This window comes from Leucopleurus acutus (assembly GCF_964270905.1).
Source record: "Leucopleurus acutus genome assembly, chromosome: 8".
NCBI lineage: Eukaryota > Metazoa > Chordata > Mammalia > Artiodactyla > Delphinidae > Leucopleurus > Leucopleurus acutus.
Genome location: NC_139151.1, coordinates 59,635,157 through 59,658,101, shown reverse-complemented (window position 1 = coordinate 59,658,101; position 22,945 = coordinate 59,635,157). Strand labels below are relative to the sequence as shown.

Below are 22,945 nucleotides of genomic sequence, written 5' to 3'. Positions count from 1 at the left end.
TAAGCAGTCTTACATGCATGTTAATCTTCGCAACCACCCTATGCTGAGGTAGATGCTATTGTTCCTACTTTGCAGATGAGGAAACAGCTGTTCAGAGGTAGAGCTAGGTTTTAAACTCAGGCCCTCTTTCCAGAGCTCTTGTTCCTCACCACTCTGCCACACACAACTAGACTGTGCTCCCCAAAGTAAGGACCTTGCCTGGCCATCTGTTCCCTTGCACATAGGCCGCAGTACGGGCCAGTAAATATTCGTTGAATCAATTCACTTCTAAGGCCTTAACACTGCACTGTTGATGCACACATTGAGTTTTCAGTCAGCTCCTGGGCTTTACTTGCTAGTATTGCTAAAGTGGGCCTCCTTGGATTTTACAGTTGGTTTTTGGTTTTAACTGTAGACTGAAACACTTGTCCCTATTAATTTTTATCACCACAGATTTAACCATTGCTCTAGCCCACGGAGTTCTTTTTTCACATCCCTGACTCTTTCACCTAACATATCAACTACCTCTAAGCTTCATTTAATCTGCCCATTTGGTTGGCATTTATCAATGGTCTCACTAGAATCAGTGATATGACTAGTGAATAGGACAGACCCCTGTGGCTCACCAGTACAGTCTGCTTTCCAGTCTGATATCCATTCACATATAAACAATGAACCAGATCATTCACCATTCATTAGTTTGACCAAACTATTTGCCACATCATATTTTATTAATGTGGATATTATAAGAGACAGCCAAATACCCTGCTGCAACCCAGACACACCTACCATATTTACTGTATATTCCTGACCCACCAAGCTGGCACCCCTATTTATTTATTTATTTTAAACATCTTTATTGGGGTATAATTGCTTTACAATGGTGTGTTAGTTTCTGCTTTATAACAAAGTGAATCAGTTATACATATACATGTTCCCATATCTCTTCCCTCTTGCGTCTCCCTCCCTCCCACCCTCCCTATCCCACCCCTCCAGGCGGTCACAAAGCACCGAGCCGATATCCCTGTGGCACCCCTATTTAAATAAGCACAGAGTGGGTCTGATGTCTTTAAAGAGGAGGTGCAGGAGTGGACCATACCACAGTCCCTAGAAATGGAACACCCTTCCCCAGGCTGCTGAACTGGATGAGTACTGGATGCTCTTTTCATCCCAACTGATCTTCTCCATGAAGACAGCACTGAACACAGAACCCCAGGATGGGATATAGTGCTGGAGAAGGGGGTGGGTACCCTGAGACTGTCAGTTTAGGCAAATGAGCTGACATCACTTTCCAGGGAGCAGTGTCTGGGTGGCCTGAGGTCAAGGCATGTGTCTGCCAAACTAGAAACGGGTGCATGCTGGGCTTGGAATATCATTACTACGAAACAGGATTATCTTGAGCAATGATTCTAAATGGGATTAGAAATGACTCTCTGTTACTCAGAGATAATCAACCACAGCAGCGGTGGGAGAGACATCAAGCTCGGCACACTTTTCTGGGGGCATGGTGCTGGCATTCCGGGCACCTGGCCAGCACGCTCACCCGCCCTTTCTTGCTGGGAAATACTGGGAACTGCTCTTCACTAGGCAGCTGCGGCCACCTGGGATGAGAGCAAGCTCCACATCAAAGTGCCCTGCTTTGGGGTCCCATGTTCTAGGCCCAGATTCTTAGATGAAAAGGAGTGGAAAAAGAATCTCCAAAGCCCTACTGCTTCTGCATCACCCATCAGATACTGGTGAGAGGCAAGTAATACCCCCACCTCCATCAAAGATAGGCTTACCTGCAGGAAATTCACTAACTTCCTGAGGTCACCAATCAGCAGCAGCAGTGTTAGTCATAATAATAATTAAGACACTACCACTACTACTATACTACTATTAACTAAAGTAGCAAACTCTTATCAAGTGCTTACTATGTGGCAGGCATTATTCTAAACACTATACATATATTTACACATTTAAAGTAGCTCAGCTTATTATCTCCATTTTATGGCTGAGGAAACAATCACAGATAAGTGAAAGAACTTGCCAAGGTAGATGACTAGTAAGAGGAAGAGACAGCTTGGATGTGAATCCAGGTCGTCCAGCTCTAGAGCTCACAGCTCTACCACATGCTAGACAGTTACAGCCTGAGAGGACCATGGTCCGTGCTGGATAAGGCTTTCCTTTACCCTCACTGGTCTCCAGACCCTGCCAGTGCCCCCTACTAACTCTGGTACATCCCTACTTTCTTACTTTTATGAGCCTATGCTCACAATGGTGCTTATTCCAGAAATGCTGTCTTTCTGCTCTCCACCTCTACCAACCAAAATCCTGTCTGTCTTTCAAGGCCCACCTCATGTGAAAGGGCCTCCTTTCATGATTAACCCCTACCCCAGCACTCTAGGCTGGTCTTCTCTGGGTACTGACCACATTCTGCCTCAATCTGCCATTAAAAGTAGGCTTGTTTTATCCCTTTTCTGAAAGCTTTTTTGAAGACAAGGAGAGTAGTTTGTCGGTTTTTAGATTTCTCAAAAAATCATCCAGCATATAGTGGGTCATCAAGAAACCCTGCCTGAATTGACTTGACTCCTGGTCTTGGCACCCCTTGATTCACTGCATGGCTTTGCTCCCTGCATCTTCCCTACCCAGGTAGTATAATCCAGTGGAGAGAATAAGGGTTTGGAGTTCAGAGGGACCTGACTTCAAATCCTGGCTCCCCCTTTCACTTACTGGACAACCTTAGGCAGCTCTGAGCTTCATTTTCCCTATCTGTAAAATAGGGATAATAATCCCCCCATTTTAGGATTGCAGTGAGGATTAGAGCCAACATGGGAAGTATTCGACATGGGCCTGGCACACAGAAGACACTCAGTCAACCACAGCCATCATCACCACTATAGTCAGGAGATCAGATAGCACAAAGCCAGCCTCCTCCGGCCAACGGAAGCACCACTCTGCAGCAAGCAGCCAGGCTGAGAACAGGCTGAGGACCTTGGGAAGAGACTATAGGCCTCCAAAGCAGGATAGACGTCCATGTTGTCAGGTCCCCTGGTACCTACATTAAAGCACAGGTACTGGGGTTCTCTACATGCTCTGCCCCTGGCCAGCCAGCAAGGAAGAAGAGCCTCCCATGGAGGCTGCCCCAGTCCAGCTGCAAGAGAAGCATCAGCTCTTTGCTCTAAGAACACTTGTGGAGCTGTCGGCCACACAGAGAGGCCTGTAAAACCTCTCCTGCAGGTCAGCGATCTGGCTTGGGCTGCTGGGTTCTTAAAGATAGGATTTAATGCCCCCCCCCCTTAGTAAGGTGGAGGGAAAATAAGCAAATGCTAAAAATAAATGACTGCTATGAGAGGGAATTAAATGGTCTTCAGCCAAGGATGGCGGCATTTTAAAATTAACAAAGCCCAGGTACCACATCCAGGAAGGCCTTGGCAAATGCGTGTTATCCACTCATTAGCTCAGCTCCTCAGGGACTCCAGCCAAGCAGGGAAGGCAGTGCCGGGAAGCAGTCCTTCCGATGCTGATGAAATGCACTCCGGGAGAAAAAGAAGAAGGAGGGAGGGAGACTCTTGTGGGGAATTTCAAACAGTTCTGCTGGAGCTTCCTTCTCTGCCTGGCAGTCTCACTTCTCTGAGGCAGGGGCTTTCAAGGCAACCAGCAAGCCCAAGTGGACTCAAATCTGAACCTCCCCCCACCACCCCACTGTTTCAGGATCTTTGGTTCCTGAAGCTCCACAATGGCCATGCTATTTAGGTGGTCCTCCCTGCGTGGCAGTCCAGGGACAAGGAAACCAAGAATGATGTGGGATGAGAGGCAAGCTCCCAGTCCTGAACCCTGCACTTTCTCCTCGCCATAAAGAACCATATGACACTTTGTGAGCCCACTGTATACCACTCATAAGGTGAATTTATCACTCTTCATTAGTAACTGTACTTCATGACATCACGAACCGTGTGAATCCACAAATCTTTATTCTCTACTAACAATCAGAATATATAGTACTCCAATGTAAGATACCATCAACTATAAGAATTCAAAACATTCCAGGTGACTATAAACAGTATGAATTCATTTTAACTCTACTAACAGGAATTCTCAGTACACCAAAGGTCACAATTAACAGTGAAAATGTAGAGAGATATGGTGGTTTTTTGAAAACTTTTTAAAAGTCTGTTTATTGAAGTATCATTTATGCATAGTAAAATTCATCCTTTTAAATTGTACAGTTTGATGAGTTCTATGACCACCACTATAAGCAACACTTAGAGTATTTCCATCACCCCAAAAGTTCCATTGGGCCCTTCCTCCCACTCCTAAACCCTAGCAGCCACTAACCTGATTTCTGTCCCTGTAGTACTGCCTTTTCCAGACTGTCATATAAATGGAATTATACAGCAGGTAGCTTTTCATGTCTGGCTTTAACTTAGCATAAGGCTTTAAAGATTTGACCATGTTGTTACCTGTACAAGAAGTTTGTTCTTTTTTTACTGCTGAGTAGTCCACTGTATGGATGTACCATAATTTGTCCATTCACCAGATGATGGACATTTGGGTGATTTCAAGTTTTTGGTGATTATGAATAAAGCTACTATAAATATTTGCATACAGGTCTTGTTGTAGATGTATGTTTTTATTTCTCATGGATAAATATCTAGGAGTTGGTATTGCTGGGCTGTAGCAGCAATGATAAATGTATGTTTTACCTTTATAAGAAACTGCTGAAGTATATTCCAAAGTGGCTATACCATTATGAATTCCTATCAGCAGGGATGACAACTGTTCTGCATCCTTATCAGCACTTGGTATTGTCAGTTTTAAAAATGTTGGCCATTGGTATAGGTGTGTAGTGGTATCTCATTGTGATTTTAACTTGCATTCCCCTAAATGCTGAGTATCTTTCATGTGCTTATTTGCCATCAATCTCTTCTTTGGTGAAGTGTCTGCTCAAATCTTTTGCCTATTTTTTAAAAATTGGGCTATTGGGACTTCCCTGGTGGCGCAGTGGTTAAGAATCCACCTGCCAATGTAAGGGACATGGATTCGATCCCTGGTCTGGGAATATCCCACGTGCCGTGGAGCAACTAAGCCCATGCGCCACAACTACTGAGCCTGCGCTCTAGAGCCTGTGAGCCACAACTACTGAGCCCGCATGCCACAACTACTGAAGCCTACACACCTAGAGCCCATGCTCCACAACAAGAGAAGCCACCACAATGAGAAGCCCGCGCACCACAACAAAGAGTAGCCCCCACTCGCCGCAACTAGAGAAACCTGCGCGCAGCAACGAAGACCCAGTGCAGCCAAAAATAAATAAATAAATTTATTTAAAAAAAAATTGGGCTACCTTTTAATTACTGATTTGTAAGAGTTCTTTATATCTTCTGGATACTATTCTTTTATCAGACGTGTTTTGACAGCTTCTTTTTTGAGGAATTAGAATACCATTTTTCTTCCAAACCACTATCCCCTGCATATACATGCTGATGAAGAAAACAGGACAGACTTAAATTTTCAATTTACAAATACCTTAGTGTCATTGGACAAAAGGTCAAGCAGTACTCAGTACTTGTTAAAACTCATGAGACTATTTTTACCTCTATCATGAGCGCCCAACCACCATTAGGCTTTAAAGAAAGCTACATCTGGAGAAATGGCTGTCCTATAAATAGCTTTTGCCCCCCAGGCTCTGCACCTCCCAAAGCCCTGTTCTGGTCCGCCAGGCTCTTGGAATGGTCAACAGTCGTCACACTCCATTGCTGGCCATTGTCCACTGGGAAAGGTAGGAGGCTCCCAATCCACCCCTCAGTGAAAGAGCAAACAGTGCGGCCTGTGGCTGCCTGGACATCAAAGTAGAGCAAACAGGCCCAGCAGGCCCTGCCTCTCCGCCTACACATCCTGCAAATGCCATCTGAAGGAGCATCCCTGAGGGGGTCATGACTTTCAGCTTGTCACAGCACACATCAAAGTTTGCACCACACACGAACTGGGTGCATGGGTTCGAATCAAGTTGCCCAAGAGCGGATACTCAGCCATTGTGTCCAGTTTTAATCCCGTGTTTTCCCAAGTAATTAAGCCTTCTTGCTTATGAACTTGTGACTAAGTAAAGCATCACTGAGAGGTTGTAACATCAAAGTGCCTTCCACCGTCTGTCCATGTTTAGTAAAATTGGATTTCTTTCCCTTCTTAAAGAAAACCTAATTGAATTTAGCTGAAGGCTGGGTATATTTGCACGAGCCAGTAGAGGCTGTGCTAAGTCACAGTGGTCATCCTGGGACCCTGTGGCTTAGCGTTTAGCTGGGCTGGGTCCGAGTGCAACACGGAATGAGGCACCCAGACTCAGGCTAAACAAGTGCCTGTGGCATGAGGCTTATGGAGGGCTCACTGTGGAGAAGGGGCCAGCCCCCGCCAACTACTCCTCAAGTCAACACTACACCCAAGCTGTTACTAGGCTGGCAAAAGGATTGTCCTAGCAGAATGTTGGTAAATCTTTGGCAGGAGGGCTACTGAAGACAATGGCCATCACAATGCTCAAGTCCTTGATGTCAGCAGTCCAAGTAAGCTTCTTAAGGCAAAGGCTGTGATGCTTACTTAGTATCTGAATCCCCTTTAGCCTAGCATATCAGCACCTGACACAGTCTAGTTTTTAAAAAAGTCTGCTGGATGCATAACATGATAACATAAAGGTATGTCAGCACAAAGTTCCTCTCTCCTGAAGAACCAAAACTCTCTGTATCCCTTTTTTGCCCTGCTTGTCAGGAAACTTCAAATTAAATTCATACTCCATTCCACTAATTACCTGATTTACAGTGAGTACAGCCTGGTCCCATTTATGTAAAATTAGACACATAGATATAGATATAGATATAGTGATCAGTCTCTAGGTAGAGGGGATTCAGTTGACGGCTACTTTCTTCTCTATATTTTCTTTACAAAAACAATAAACTATTTTTGGAAAAGAAAATCTCTAGTTCAATCCTGATAGAATTATCTTTCCTTTTACCAATATGATTTCTGATCTTGATCCAGTTTTAACTCTCCTGTGTACATTTATATTTGTATTTTGATTTAAGTCACCTTAAACCCTTTTTGTAAATAAAAGGAGGGAATAAATTATAAATAAGTTCCCATGCATATTTTTAACATTTTGTTCTATAACACTGTATTTTCTGTTCAAAATTAAATAAAATGGCACTCTCTTTACTATTCAAAATTAAATAAAATAATAAATACATATATAAATAAAGGTTCACAAAAAGATAATCTCCTTAAGTATAGAGACTACTGTGTTCATATCCCCAAGGACTTAACACATTAAGCAGCCAGGCACTAAAGGCAGTTGAGGGTGAAATGACTGGGCTTCTCTCAGGATATCTCCTTCGAGCTTGTGGGCTGCCAACATTCTAAAGGAGGTGAAGGTTCTCTACTTTCAGCCTTGAATCACGGGGTGCTGTCCCTCTACTCGCCCTTGACCCAACCCATTTCAAAGGTGGTGGCATTTCAGGCCTGGCCAGTATGATTCCAGAAGGGTTTGGTGACTGATGAGATGAGAATCAGCACACTTCTAATACAGAAAAACTTACTGGCAGATTGTGCTGGGATGGACACGATAATCCTTCAAGACCACTCCCATGGCACCTTACCAATGAGGCCTACCCACCCTGGCATTCCCTTTTACCAGATTCTACTTTTCCTTTTTTTCCATTAGCACTTCTTATCTTCTAATATATAGTTTACTTATGCATTGTATTTATTGTTTATTGTCTGTCCCTGCCTCTCTCTACCCAGGGACCACCACTTGTACAGAAATAAGCTCTTTGAGGATAGGGATATTTGTCTGTCAAGAACAGTGCCTGGCAAACAGTAGGTGCCAAACAATTTTTGTGATATGAATAAATAAAGCCAACCTGAGAGTATGCTATTTTCTATAAAAATCTGTCCTCACTGGGTACCGGAAGGAAGAGGAGGGCACGAAATAGAAGCTTAAAACACCAATAATTAGTTCTAGGAACCGAGTACATACAAGCCAACACTCTCACTTTGCTCAATGAGCATCACTGATTTGCTAATGGCCCTGGATAAAGACAGAGCAATCAGTTAAACCAACAACTCATTAGATTCAGAGAGAAGTGTCCTCAAAGCACATCTACTAGCTATGTGCTCACTGACTGGCAGTACTCTTAAGTATAGTGTTAATTCCTATTCTGTCTCAATGCTGATAAAACCAAACATAGAAGGGCACATACCCCCTCCCTTTTCTCCACCACGGGTTACCTCTTGCAGATGAAGATACCTGCAAGCTGGGAAAGACTGATGGGTGGGGGTGGAGGCAGGGGAGGGGGGTTATAAGTGGTAGAATAAGCACGTGTGTTTGTGTGTAGAGGTCTAACGTGAGCAGCAGAGAATAACATCTCACCATTTGTAACCTGTAGCATATACATTATCTCATTTGATTCTCACAAGAATATAGTAAGAATCTATCTGCTCTGTGGTGAGATTCAGTCCCCTCACCCCCTCTGCTTTGATACTATCCTGTCCACACTGCTCTGATACCACTGATTACACTATACTCTGTTTCTCTACCTGCCTGTCTTTTCCACATTAGACCACGAGCTCCCAAGGCCTCTGATTCCCCAGTGATTAACATAAAGCCTGGTTCAGAGTAGATATCTACCAAATGTTTGTAGAAATAGTTGATGTCAGGTGAAGAAACAAGGTGTTCATAGAATTTTGAAATTCAGCTAAGGGTCAGAGCCAGGACTGGATTCCAGGCTCTCAACTGTGGAACCTATTTACATTAATTTTTCTTTTAAAGACTATGTGCTTAGAGCTAAAGAGGCAAATAAGGAGAAAGAGTGCTGAGATCAAGTTCACAACAGAGCAGCAGAGAAGAGAGAACTCTCAGTACAGCTAAGTCTCTCAGCCAGTCTGAGGCAGTGCCTCCCCGACATTATAAAATACCTGTTTGGTTGATTTCCACCACATTTATGACCCTTCCAAAGGTGGCCAGTACTGGCAGATAAAATCCTTAAAGATCTGCTTGAAGGGAAAATGAAAACTTCCACCTCCCACCATCAATGTCAGTGGCTGTTACTAAAGCACCCAGTCTGCCTTCTTTGAAAGCATCTCTTTTTGCTCTTTTTCAATCAATTCTTTTGCATAATCACAGCTAGAGACTGCGACGTAATGGCAGCATCCAGCCCAAGCCCTGGATCTGGCAGTGGGAGGCAGCAGTGAGGTACAGTAAAACACACAAACTCTGCAGGCAGTCAGATCAGGTTCTAAATTCTATCTGTGTGACCTTAGACAAATCACTTTACCTCTTTGGGCTTCAGTTTTCTCAGCTGCAAAATGAAAAATAATAATATGTATCTTGTGGGTGGTTGTAAGAAGTAGAGATAACTATATACAAAGTAGACTGTTTCAATCTTTACACAACAGCTGCATGCTGGGGGAATGGGGAAGCATATAGGAAAACAGCAGGGCCTCCAATGAGAGGGAAGGAACACCCCCACCTGCCCTAGTTTATACCAGAACTTCCAAAGGAACAGCCCAATGGAGCCCTTGCTGGGGCAGTGACTGCAGACTGCTCAACATGGATAATGATAACGTAATCATAATGATAACTTACACATGTACACTTAATCACTTACAACAGGCTTTCAAACATTTTGTTGCTTCAATAAAGCAAATGACTCGCCTAAGGTCACAAAGTCAATGAAGGATGGAGCTGCGATCCAGAGCTACATCTTCCCTCTCCACATCTCCTATACTTTCCATTGCACCAGGTGTAGACCAGTTCCTTAGGCTGAGTCCATTTCCCTGCCTTTCAAGAAGACAGCAGGGGGACAGGCAAGGGTGGGAGAGGGTTCAGGATCGTGGTCTGCAGAGCTCTGGCAAAGGGAGCCCCATGTGGAAGGAGATCTCTCACCTGTCGTTTCGGTTGATGGCTGCCACCATGAGTGCTGTCCAGCCAAGTTTGTGCCTTGCATTGACATCAGCACCTTCCGACAACAGCCTAGAAAGAGACAGATATTTTCAGTATATGGCTTATCATGGACATAAGAGTGGAAGAAATGAAAAATCAATAAACAGGGAGGCTAGATGAATTTGCAAATAGTTATAGGGCTTTGAGAACTAAATACCCATCCCAGCTCCTCTGGCCACTCTCCCTTGACCCCAGCCTTCTCCTACCTCTCTCCCTCTTCCCTTAAATGAGTTTGCCTCTGCTGTCATCCTCCCAGCCTACTGAGGAAAGAATGTGCCTTCCCCCCCTGTCCAGAATGCTCTCTCCCTGCCTCTCTGCCTATTCTAAACCTACTTTCATATAATGGGATACAACCCTGGCTTGAGGACTCTCTCCCAAGTAGGCTTTCCTGACTCATCCAGTCCACAGATCTCTCCTCCTTCCTTAGAATTCCTCCATGCTTAGCACCAAATGCCCAATGACACTTCTCATCTATGTAGCTCCCGGTTTACGGAAGAATCCCACTTCTCAAGTTTATTTGTATGGTCGCTGTCTGGAAATTGGAACTCTGAATGCAAGGGAAGATGGAAAGAATGTTAGAAATGCTAGATTAGGTTTCTAGAAAAGTCCATATGAGCCTATTTGACTCTAGATGCCAGTGCCTAGTACACAGTAGGAGCTCAGTAGCTGTTAACAAAAGTTTTTAAGTATACCACTAAAAGCCTGAATTCTGGATCCCAGTAGCAGGGGGCCCTATAATGTGGGGGTGGATAGAGAGGAGAATGAAGAGAACCAACTCTTACTGAGCACCTCCTACAAGCAGGAACTGCCCCAGAACTTTACATACACGCTCTCATTCACTCTTCACACAAGCTTAAGGAGCTGGTATTAATCTCCTCTTTTCATGGATGAGGTAATAAGTTCAGCGAGGGGAAATGACTTGCTGAAGGTCACAAAGCTAGTTAAGGGGCAGTACAGTGACTGGAACCCAAGTTAATAATGGCTCTGCAGCCTGAATCCTTCTCACCTCACCAACCTTCCTCTACACTGAACCTGACTCCATGTAACATGGAAGAGAAAAGACTAAATGGACTCCAGCAAATCAGCATGACATATGCTTGGCCCTGTGCTGAATTCTGGGATGGGAGTGTGGAGAAGACATGGGGTTTGCCCTAAGGAATTTAGTTGTGGAGGGAGGACTCAGGATAGCAGGAAACCAAAGGCTGTCGTGTGTGGTTTCCCACCATAAGTGCTGTAGGAGGCCAGGAAACAGGGAGACCAAAAGTCAAGAGTGTTTCACCAACAAGGCAGGAGCTGCTTATGAGGAATGGGCATTAGGGGGAACTGGGAAGCTGTCTACTCTTCAGTGCGTTCTAGACAAAAGGGCACTGGCAGAGTCCAGAGGCTTGCGGTTGAGTCCTAGCACCATTCTTATGCCATAATCTGTAGTAAATGCCCCTCTGGACCAAGCCAAGTCTAACCTCTGTGCTGCTGAAGTAAGCAGGTGATAAAGGCTTGGGAGGATGAAGAGACACATCATGTACTCATTCGTTCACTCAGCCTGTGCTGATGCAGGGAATGAGACAGGCACTGTCAAAGCCTGAGGGGAAGACAGACCAGCAAGCACGTCGCTACACATCAGACGAGTGCTAGGAAGGGGGCCTCAAGTTGCAAATGTACAACCAGGGAACCTAACCTAGCCTTAATGACCCAGAAGGCCTCTCAGAGGAAGTGATGATAGAGAGTTAGCAAGACAAAAGGGGGCAAGGGAGGGAAGGAGTGTTCCAGGCAGAGGTAAAGCCTCTCATCAGAGTAGAAGGCAGCATGGGGTATATGAAGCCCTGAAAGAGGTCTGGCACGACTCAGGCACGAAGTGCGAGGGGAAAGTGTTGAGAGAGGAGGTTGGGAAACCCTCTTCTCTCACCTCTAGTTTGAAAGGTTTCTTCTGGTCAAAGTCCTGGGCCTCTTCCTCTTACCACATACACTGTTAAGCATCCTTTATGCAGAAACAACTGTTCATAGCCAAAGGTGTTAAAGAGGCTAAGAACCCTGGGGATAATTTTCTGAGACAGAAATCTCTCTTTGCACAAAACCTTCCCTTGTTTAGCAGGCCAAGTGGTGCTGTGGAGAGCGCAAGTTTCTGAGAACTGAGAGACTGGAGTCTGATTTTAACTGTGATTCTGGTTGGATGGCTTCACTTCTCTGGCCCTCAGTCTGTAAGACCAGAAAATCAGGAAGGGCTGATGAGAGGTGTCTGAGGGAAAAGACTTGAACTATGCCTTGAAGAATAGGAACAATTTACAGAAGAGGGAGGAAGTGCATGCCAGTCAAGACAAAAGACACAAGATACTATTCAGAAGCAGGGAAGGGATGAGAAAGTATACTCAGAGACCATCAGGTAGATCCATCTGTGTGACAGTTAGCAGCACAGAAACAGGCAGCTGCCAAGGTAGGCAGGGCCTACCACAGGGCCTCAAAAGCCAAGCTAGGAGGCCAAGGCAGTAGGCATAAACCTTTTTTAAGCCATGGACTCCTCTGAGGATAAATCATCAAAGCTGATGATTCTTTCCAGAAAAGTGCACAGGCACACACACACTCAAAAAAAAAAAAAAAAATCTTTCTTTACATACAATGCCCAGGGGTTCGTAGGTCCCCATGAAATCAATAGTGGACCCTAGGTTAAAAACCCAATCTAAAGGGTTGACAAATGCCTGGCATGTGTGTGCTATGGTCCTGCCCTCCTGTATCTCAGTCAGAAATCATGACTCTCTCTCAGCAGTTCTTTCCTATGGAGCCTTTGAAAGAGCCTCAGAATCCTTCTCAACACTGGTTCCAATCAGCTACCATCAATAAGAAGAAACCTATTTGCCATTCCTTGGACTCTCACCATAGGCAAGTGGGGTTGTCACTGAAGGTTTGGGGCAAAAGAACTTATAGAATTAACCTAATAGCTTAAGCAGGCTGAATTTGAAAGGAGACAGAATAGAAAATGGGGACAAGGAGACCAATTTGGAGGTTGCTGTAACACAGACCAAGGGAGATGAGCTAGGGCAGGGAAATGAGAAAGTGCGCATGAACAGAAGAAACGCAGTGCAGCCAGAATCCTTTATGCCTTTAGTGGGTCAGTGACCTGTGTTCCCCTGCCTGGGCCCTGAGAATTCTAGAAGCAGCACTCCTCTGGAGGCAGTACTGAAGAAAGAAGATTGAGATGCCTCCTCTTCCTGCCCCTTAAGGGCTGAGGGTAGTGTAATAAAAAGAAAAAGATGAATAAAAGCCTCTGGAGCAAGTCAGATGTGGATTCAAATTCTGGTTCAGCTAGATAATGCTGAGCAAATCAATTCTGAGTCTCAGTTTTCTCACCTATCAAATAGGGACAGTAATCTCTAATTTGCAGGGATCCCAGCCCAGTCCCTGGCACATAGCAAGTACTCAGTACAAAGTGGTTTTTGCCTGCCACGCTACCCTGTTTCTATCTCTTTGAAGGAACAAAGCGATCTGGCCTCAAGTTGGTAGTGGCAGGTTGGCAAGTACCCTGGGATTCTAACACAGGGTCACATGGGATGACCTGGGTAGTTCAGCCAGGCTGGCTTCACGCACTCCTTTGTTCATTTATTCAACAAACATGCACACACTCACTCTGTGCCTGGCCGCATACTGGCTACTGAGGAGGAGACGACTGAAGTTCTTGCTTTCCAGAACCTAAGCCAAGCAGGGTTTTCTTTTTTCTTATATATATATATATATATATATATATATATATATATATATATATAATGTGCATGTGTGTATTTATTACTTTTTTCCACAAATAATTGCATTTTTAAATTATTTATTTATTTATGGCCGTGTTGGGTCTTCACTGCTGCGTGCAGGCTTTCTCTAGTTGCAGCGAGCAAGGGCTACTGTCGGTTGCGGTGCACGGGCTTCTCATTCAGTGGCTTCTCTTGTTTCAGAGCACGGGCTCTAGGTGTGTGGGCTCAGTAGTTGTGGCTCGTGGGCTCTAGAGTGCAGGCTCAGTAGTTGTGGCGCACAGGCTTAGTTACTCCGCAGCATGTGGGATCTTCCCGGACTAGGGATTGAACCCCTGTCCCCTGCATTGGCAGGTGGATTCTTAACCACTGAGCCACCAGGGAAGTCCATAATTGCATTTTAAGATATGTTCATACTGCTAATTCATACAATAATTCCACTTTTAAGTTGCTACTTAATGCTCTATGGCACATCCACCAGATTTTCCCTCTCTGCTCTCCCAGGGATACCCACCCAGCTAACCTCCATCTCTCAGCCACCAAAAGCAATGCTCAAAGAACATCCTCTTACATATACCCTTTTGGACCTATGTGAGTATTTTCCCAGGGCATGTACTCAGAGTGCAATCCCTGGGTTACAGGGTTTATATCACTTGATTCAACTAAATAGTGCCAGGGTCCTACAGGACAACTGCTCCATCTACCCTCCCACCAGCAGGACAGGGGTGTTCCTGTGTACCACGGACACTTGGCAGTAGCCAACTTCCTAATCACTGCAAGTTCAATAGGTGTAAAGGGATCTCACATTGTTGTTTTAATTTGCATGTCTCTGATTACCAATAATTTTGAGCTACTTATTATATGCACATTAGCATGCTGAGGTTTCCTTTTCTGTACACTGCAGGGTTTTCTTTTAAGAGGAGGAACTGCTGGGAGAGAAGGCTTCTCCAAACTTGCTATCCTTTCAATGAACAGTGTAGAAGGAGCACAGGGCAGAAGCAAGAGACCTGCATTCTAGTTCCAGTTCTGCCACCTCCTACTCTGACACCCCACAGAAGGTATATTATCTCTCTGAGATTTAGTCTCTTTATAGGTCCACTAGGGTTTTAAGAGGTGACACTGAAATCTGAAGGAAAGGGCTCTGCAAACCTGAAGGGATCATTCCTAGGAGGCAAATCTTAGTGTTTTTTAGTGAGACACCAGCTCTTAAGCCCTGCCCAGCATACTGGCTATCATTCTTTGCTGCCTCCTGAGGCTGAGGTGTAAAGGAGAAAGCAATGGCCCTGGAGTCCAAAGGCTGGAGTTCAAATTCTGGCTCTGTCACTTATTAGCTGTGACATGGCGGCTATTAATCCCTATTGTGCAAGGTAGTTGTAAGGATTAAAAGAGACACCACATGGCAGAATTCCATAAGGAGTGGTGGCACCTAGTAAATCAAGGAAGGACCAGAACAAACAAAAACCTCAGTGACCCCAACTCCAAACAACTTCTCCTCTTTCAGAGCTGGGTGGGCCTCTCCCCCACTTCCCCTCTGTGTGCAGAGCAGTCCCAAAAGTTAGGATTTCACAAACCCAGGTCTCCTCCATTTCATTTTGTTGCTTTGCAAGTGAATGCCCAGCGGGCAGTCATTTCAAAGTCCTGGGCCAGCTGGGCGGGTGGATGCCTGCTGAGAGCAGCTGAAAGGGCCTCTGAGGCCTGAGAAAGCCACCCTTGCTCTCCCCTGTGATTTTCACCAATGGACAAAATGCGGCAAGTGAATTAATCTCTTTTAAAAAGAGCAATGCTTGTGACAGAGCATGGTGTCTCCGAAAAGGTTAGGATTCCATCATCCCTGAGATGATGAGTGAAAGGCTTAATGCAGGTTGCCACTCAGGGCAGAGCTGCCTGTGGCCAGGGGCTGAGAAGTGAGGGTGGGCACTGCAGGCCTTTCTGGACTCACTCCAGACTTGTGGAAGCCCCTTCCCTAATGAACTAGGTCTCCTGCTTGGCAGGGCAGTGGTGGGTGACACTAAACCCAGGGCAGATGATGGAGAGGAGACCACACTAGCAGTCCAGAGTTGAATCCCAGCTCATGTACAACTCTCAGGCAGTAGAGAGGGGCAGGAAAATAAGCGAGAGAGACCTTGGTTCAAATGCAGGCTCTGGCACTTACTGGGTGGGTAGTCATGGACGAACCAGTGACTCAACCTCTCTCAATCTCGCTTGGTCTCCTCACCTGAATAACAGCTCCTGCTCTCAGAGCCTGTTCCAAAACTGTTAAAAAAAGGGAGAGGACTCCACCAGCCCTACTCCATATGTCATTCAGGGGCACCACGAAGAAACGAGACAAAATATAAAAGCACTTGGTATGCGATAAAAGTGCTATACAAATGGAAGAGTCTATTTCATTACTATCATCATTTTCCAATTAGTGTCTACCTCATTTTAAGGAAGCAACAGAGCAAACTAGGATGATATATCCAAGGTGTACACAGAACTTGGAATATAAGTGCTCCAAATTTTCTGTGGATTGATAAATGGATGGTCTCAAATCCCCAGGCAAGGGCAGTGGTAGAATAAGGGTTCTCCAGCCCAAGAGCTGAAGATTTCCACATGAGAGTAACTAATCAAGGGAAGAAAAGCTGCTCCCATCTATCAGGGACCCAGGAGAGTCCTGAAGGCTACGGACCAAACAGGCAGCAGTGGTTACCTCTTTTGGGGAAGTGGGGGTAAGGGATTCAAACTTTCACTTCCTGCTATGAACTCTTCTGTATTGTTTGAAGTTCTGTTGCTGTTTTTTTGTAACAATAAGCATACTATTACTCTTAAAAAAAAATTTCTTAGGAAAAGAAGAACCTTGGACCTAGAGCTTATACTGAGTGAAGTCAGTCAGACAGAGAAAGACAAATATCATATGATATCGCTTATATGTGGAATCTAAAAAAAAGGTACAAATGAACCAACTGACAAAACAGAAACTGAGTCACAGATGTATAAAACAACTTACGGTTACCAAGGGGGAAAGGCAGTGTGGGGAGGGGTGCAGGGGAGGGGTAAACTGGGACAGTGGGCTTGACAGAGACACACTACTACATATGAAAGAGACAACTAATAAGCACCTACTGGATAGCACAGGGAACTCTACTCAATACTCTGTAATGACCTATATGGGAATAGAATCTAAAAAAGAGTGGATATAGGTATACGTATAACTGACTCACTTTGCTGTACAGCAGAAACTAACACACTGTAAATCCACTATACTCCAATTAAAAAAAAAAAAAAAAAAAAACGAGAAAGAAAAACTTACCCTTTCTTCCTCCCAGAAGCCTTCCCTAAGACAGCCTTGGTGCAGCCATGGTGCCCTGTGCTAGCCTGTGTCAACAGCTGTCATACAGTTTCCTTGTCCTACTTTCCCAGTAGTCAGCATGGCCCCCTAGAAATGAGGACATGCCTTGTTTCTTGACTTCTGGTGCTGGCACAGCAGCCCACGCCAGAGGGCTCAGAGGTTGAACAAATGAATGCCTGTAGCACTTCGCTATACAAATCTCTCACCTATACTCATGTGCCTGTCTTCTTCCAAGAACTTAGGCTCCTGTGTATATGTGGAAGATGTGGGTGAGGAAAATGTCCTCATTCTCAGGGCTGAGGATGCTTAGACACAGGCCTGGGGCTGAAGGCCATGGGTTCTAGTCATGGCTCGCTCAGTAACTAGCTGTGTGATCTGGATAAATCTGTCTCACTTTTCTCTGCAATAAAATAAGGGAACTGAATTAAATGATTTCTCAAGTCCCTGCCAGTTCTAAAATCTTAGGATTCTAAATATGTACAGCATCAAAACAGAAGTGAACTCCTGGCAGACACGGGCACCAGCATGACTTCCAAAGAAAAGTCAACTCCTCAGGCTTGCTGTTTATAGGAGGGAGGGAGTCCCAGACAGGGATACAGGACAGTTTTGAGTTATTATGGCTAACAGCTCTTCCACTCAGGGGAGGGAGGTAACACTTGGTTTTTCTTCCTTCTTCTTTATGACCAATCAATATAAAGCGGCCACTGAACTTCAATCGTGCATTGTTCCAACTGATTTCCGGACTCTTCACATGAACTGCCCTCAGCTGCAGCTGGGGAGGGGGCTGAAGGGTGGGAGCCCTGTCCCACCTGCATTAGAGGCCTGGAAGCAGTGAGCCATGCAGACTCAATCATAATTGCTATCTGGGCAACAGGGCCCTGGCTGGAGCCTCGCAGAAGGTCCTGTTTACAGTAATAACAGCACCAGGCCCTGCTGTCTGAGCAGAGGCAAGGCGCCTGGGGCTAGAATCCACACACTGCCTCCATCTGTGCCTTATCTACCCGGTGGGTCTGGGCTGGGAAGGGTGGGGCAAGGGAGGAAATGCTGCTCTCAGACCCCAGCCTCGGCCAGCTGACTTCAGGCAGGTCCAGGTGCTCCAACTCCACAGACATGAGGCCTCCCTGGCATCTTTTGCTTTCACTGCTTGGACTGAGCACTCTCATTCAAGGGCTGGCTCAGGGCCCTGCCCCTAGGAATCTCTCCAGATGCTCTCATTCCCAGTGAGGTAGCCCATCCCAGCGCGGCCATATCTGGACTACTCCAAGGGGCAGTGCGTGGGCAGTGAGGGAGGAGGACTGGCACTTAGGCAGCACCAACAACAAATGAGGTGTGCTGTGTAATGTGCCTGCATGCTTCATAACCAGTTACCTCCTATTGTATAAAGTTTTAAAATTTCTAGATGTAAAGAAGGATCTACTGAGATCAATCTGTCCAATCCTTCCTTTTATACATACAGATATGGAGGCTCAGAAAGCATCAGCCTTGGAACAGACTGATGCGGATATAAGCCTGCACCTGTCTCTTCCAGGCTGTGTGACTTTGGGCAGGTCATGTTTACCTCTCGGAACCTCAGCCATCCTACTTTATCAGTCTGCTAGACCTACCTAACAAGGGTGCTGAGATGACCAAAGGAAATAATGTATGCGTAAGCACTTCCAAGTGTTAGCTATCATCATTACCATTGTTTTATGTGTTCAAAAGCATACAGCAGATGGGACTTCCCTAGTGGCACAGTGGTTAAGAATCTGCCTGTCAATGCTGGGGACTAAGGGTTCAAGCCCTGGTCTGGGAAGATCCCACATACCGCGGAGCAACTAAGCCTGTGCGCCACAACTACTAAGCCTGCACTCTAGAGCCCGCGAGCCACAACTACTGAGCCTGAGTGCCACAACTACTGAAGCCTGCATGCCTAAAGCCCGTGCTCCACAACAAGAGAAGCCACCGCAATGAGAAGCCCGCGCACCACAACCAAGAGCAGCCCGCGCACCACAACCAAGAGCAGCCCCCGCTCGCTGCAACTAGAGGAAGCCCGCACCGCAGCAACGAATACCCAACGCAGCATAAAATAAATAAATAAATTTATTATTTAAAAAAAGGCATACAGTGGAGGTGCTGTATCAGAACTTTACTGAATACTGCTGGATTAAACAGAATAAAAGCCAAAGATGGGACCATTCTTTGTCCCATCTTTCTTACAGTTTCTAGGAGGAACTTGGCACACATTAAAGTGCATAGATTATTATTATTTTTAACTTTTTATTTTGAAATGATTTCAAACTTACCGAGCAGTTAAAAAATAGCACAAACGCACAAAACTCAGGTATATCCTTTACTTGGATTCTCATTACATTTTGCCTCATGTGCCTTACCACTCCACTCCTTTTCTTTCTCTCTTTTTTCCTAGACCATGTGAGAGTTAGTTTCAGACATTATACCCCTTTATTCCCAAATACTTCAGCACGTATTTCCTAGTATAAGGACACTCTCTTACATAACCACTAACCAATAATGATTGAATTCAGAACACTTAGCATTGATAAAATATTTTTATCTAATATATATCCCATACTCAAATTTCTTCAATTATCCAAATAATTTTTTTAGCAATTTTTTTATAGGGGATTTTATAGGGGATTGCTTTATAGCAATCCCCTCTCTGCCCCAGATCCAGCTATAATCCAGGATCAAAACTCGAATCAGGGACTTCCCTGGTGGCGCAGTGATTAAGAACCTGCCTGCCAATGCAGGGGACACAGGTTCGATCCCTGGTCTGGGAAGATCCCACATGCCGTGGAGCAACTAAGCCCGTGCGCCACAACTACTGAGCCTGTGCTCTAGAGCCCACAAGCCACCACTACTGAAGCCCACGCTCCACAACTACTGAAGCCCATGTGTCTAGAGCCCATGCTCCACAATAAGAGAAGCCACCGCAATGAGCAGCCCGCGCACCACAACGAAGAGTAGCCCCCCACTCACCACAACTAGAGAAAGCCTGCGTGCAGCAATGAAGACCCAATGCAGCCATAAATAAATAAATAAATTTATTTTTTAAAAAAACTGGAATCAAGCATTGCATGTACCTTCAGTTTCCTTTCATCTAGAACAGTTCCTCAACTTTTCTTTGATATATATTCATGATATAGACATTTCTGCAGAGTCAGGCTAGTTTGTAGATTGTCCTTCAATTTGGATAACAATTTTTTTGAGGAACCACGGCCTATTATTCAACTATTCATTCCACAAACTTTTCATGAAACTGGTTATTATAGGACTCTGAGCAGGATACTGAGGGCAGTTTGATGAATTACGCAGTGTTCTTGTTTTCAAGGTGTTCACTGGATAGCTACACACCCGCCAAACAGCTAAAATACAAGCAAGGCACCATGTGAGTGTAGGGCAGAGCAAGAGCCACAGGGATGACTTCTTGGAGGCAGAGGCATGAGCTGTGCCACAAAGGATGGGCAGAAGCACAGATTCCCTTAATGAATTCCTGGGATCTTCTATGGGAAACATCTGTACTTCCTCAAGCAGTGTGTGCCATGGCTGGGACTCAATAAAACAGAAAAACCAACAAGGCCAGAAAGGGGAGGGGGCGGTCCAGGGCACTCTCATCTGGGTACCTCACTCTCATCTGGGTACCTCTGGGCTCTAAGCTATGTCCCAGTCAGCAGCTGCCTTGGTGACAAGAAGGCAAAGTCTGTCTAGGCAGTGAAGTGTGGGAAAGGGCCATGAGCGCCACCTACTGGCACCACGGCAGGCCTCTAGGCTGCCACAGAGGGCAGTAGGGCAGCTGGGCAGTTGGCTGGTTGATAGGAAGCTTGTCATACTATGGCAACGAGACACAGAAGTGGCTCAAATTTCTTAAACTGGGTTGGCACTTGGCCCACTACTGCTAAGCTCCAGAACCCTATGAGATTTTCAGTAAAGAATGGACTGTGCAAAGCCAACCACAGTACCTGGCCCTCTAGATGGGGAGGGACAAAATCTGGACTTCATTAATTCAGGTTTGTCCCAGTAACAAAACTTTAGTAGCCCCTTCTCCAACCAGGCTCTGTGCTGGGCACTGAGGGTACAGATGAATCAGACACAGATCCTGCCCACAAGGAGCTCGCAGTCTGAACTGTGGGTGGGGAAATGGAACAAGTAAGTACACAAATAAGTGCTTAAAGGAACACAGGTGTTCTGAGAGCTGTTTGTACAGGGTCAGTGAGCACACTGCATGCTTGGCTCTTCTGGTCTTGCAAAGCTCTTGAATGGTGGAGTTCAAAAGTGCTCATGTTTCTTGAGCAGCCTACTATGCATCAGGCACTTGACATTTATAATCTTAACTGGTCCTGTGATTAGAGGAAGAGCCTGAGTCATATAGAGAGAGGGTAACTGACTTGCTTAAGATCACATGGTCAGTTAAGTGGCAGCTTGGGACTGGACCCCATGCTCTCTCTACTGAACCACACTGCCTTCCAGGGCACATATTCCATCTTCTTCCCTTTTTTCCCACATTTAGCCTGGGGCCAGCACAAGTATCTGATGGGACTAACCAATTGACAGAAAATGATAAAGTAGGAAAAGCCTTAAGTGAAAAGGAGGTTATCTGAGGGATAGAGATACTCTGATTAGTTCTGCTGTCTAGAACCTTCTCCCCTGGAAGAGACCCCTTCTCTTAGACTGAAGATGAGAAAGGCCAGATCCATCCCTTCTTCTTCGTGGTAGTCTCCATACTACCACCACCACTTTCACAGCTGCATGGCAATACAATACTTTAAAGTCGTCTTGGTTAAAACAAACTTGGCAAACAAATCTAATTGGTAGGTTATAGAAGTACAGGAAGCCCCAACATCACTAATCATTAGAGAAATGCAAATCAAAACTACAATGAGGTATCCCCTCACACTGGTCAGAATGCCCATCATCAAAAAATCTACAAACAATAAATGCTGGAGAGGGTGTGGAGAAGAGGGAACCCTCCTGCACTGTTGGTGGGAATGTAAATTGATACAGCCACTACAGAGAACAGTATGGAAGTTCCTTAAAAAACTAAAAACAGAACTACCATATGACCTAGCAATCCCACTACTGGGGATATACCCTGAGAAAACCATAATTCAAAAAGACACATGCACCCCAATGTTCATTGCTGCACTATTTACAATAGCCAGAACATGGAAGCAACCTAAGTTTCCATCTACAGATGAATGGATAAAGAGGATGTGGCACATATATACAATGGAATATTACTCAGCCACAAAAAGAAACGAAATTGAGTTATTTGCAGTGAGGTGGATGGACCTAGAGACTGTCATACAGAGTGAAGGCAGAAAGAGAAAAACAAATACCGTATGCTAACACATATATATGGAATCTATAAAAAAAAACCTAGGGGAAGGACAGCGATAAAAATGCAGATGTAGAGAATGGACTTGAGGACACGGGGAAGGGTAAGGGTAAGCTGGGACGAAGTGAGAGTGGCATGGACATATATACACTACCAAATGTAAAATAGATAGCTAGTGGGAAGCAGCTGCATGGCACAGGAAGATCAGCTCAGTGCTTTGTGACCACCTAGAGGGGTGGGATAGGGAGGGTGGGAGGGAGACGCAAAAGGGAGGAGAAATGGGAATATATGTATATGTACAGCTGATTCACTTTGTTATACAGCAGAAACTAACACACCACTGTAAAGCAATTATACTCCAATAAAGATATTAAAACAAAAAAAAAGAAGTACAGGAAGCCCTAGTTTTCTGTAGACTGGGCTGACTGCAAGCTTAACAGACTCTAGGAGTATAATGCAGCTGCCAAGAAAGCTAATGCAAGCTCAGGCCATGTTAATAGATTCTTAAAATCTCTAAAAAGGGGATCACTGCCCTGCTCCTCCCAATAATGGTCATGCCACACTGGAATTCAGAAGGGGCACCAAAAACTTTGTGGCCACTTCATTAGAAA

General features: G+C 45.1%; 1 protein-coding gene across 2 annotated transcripts in view; it reads right to left on the bottom strand.

The window, feature by feature from the left end:
* Window positions 1–22,945, bottom strand: part of CLPB (ClpB family mitochondrial disaggregase) — a 145,739-nt gene that overhangs the window by 100,231 nt on the left and 22,563 nt on the right. For both annotated transcript variants that reach the window (XM_082844678.1, XM_082844677.1), the window contains exon 3: window positions 9,890–9,976. In XM_082844678.1, the coding sequence (XP_082700804.1) occupies window positions 9,890–9,976 (87 nt within the window). The remainder of the gene's footprint in view (window positions 1–9,889; window positions 9,977–22,945) is intronic.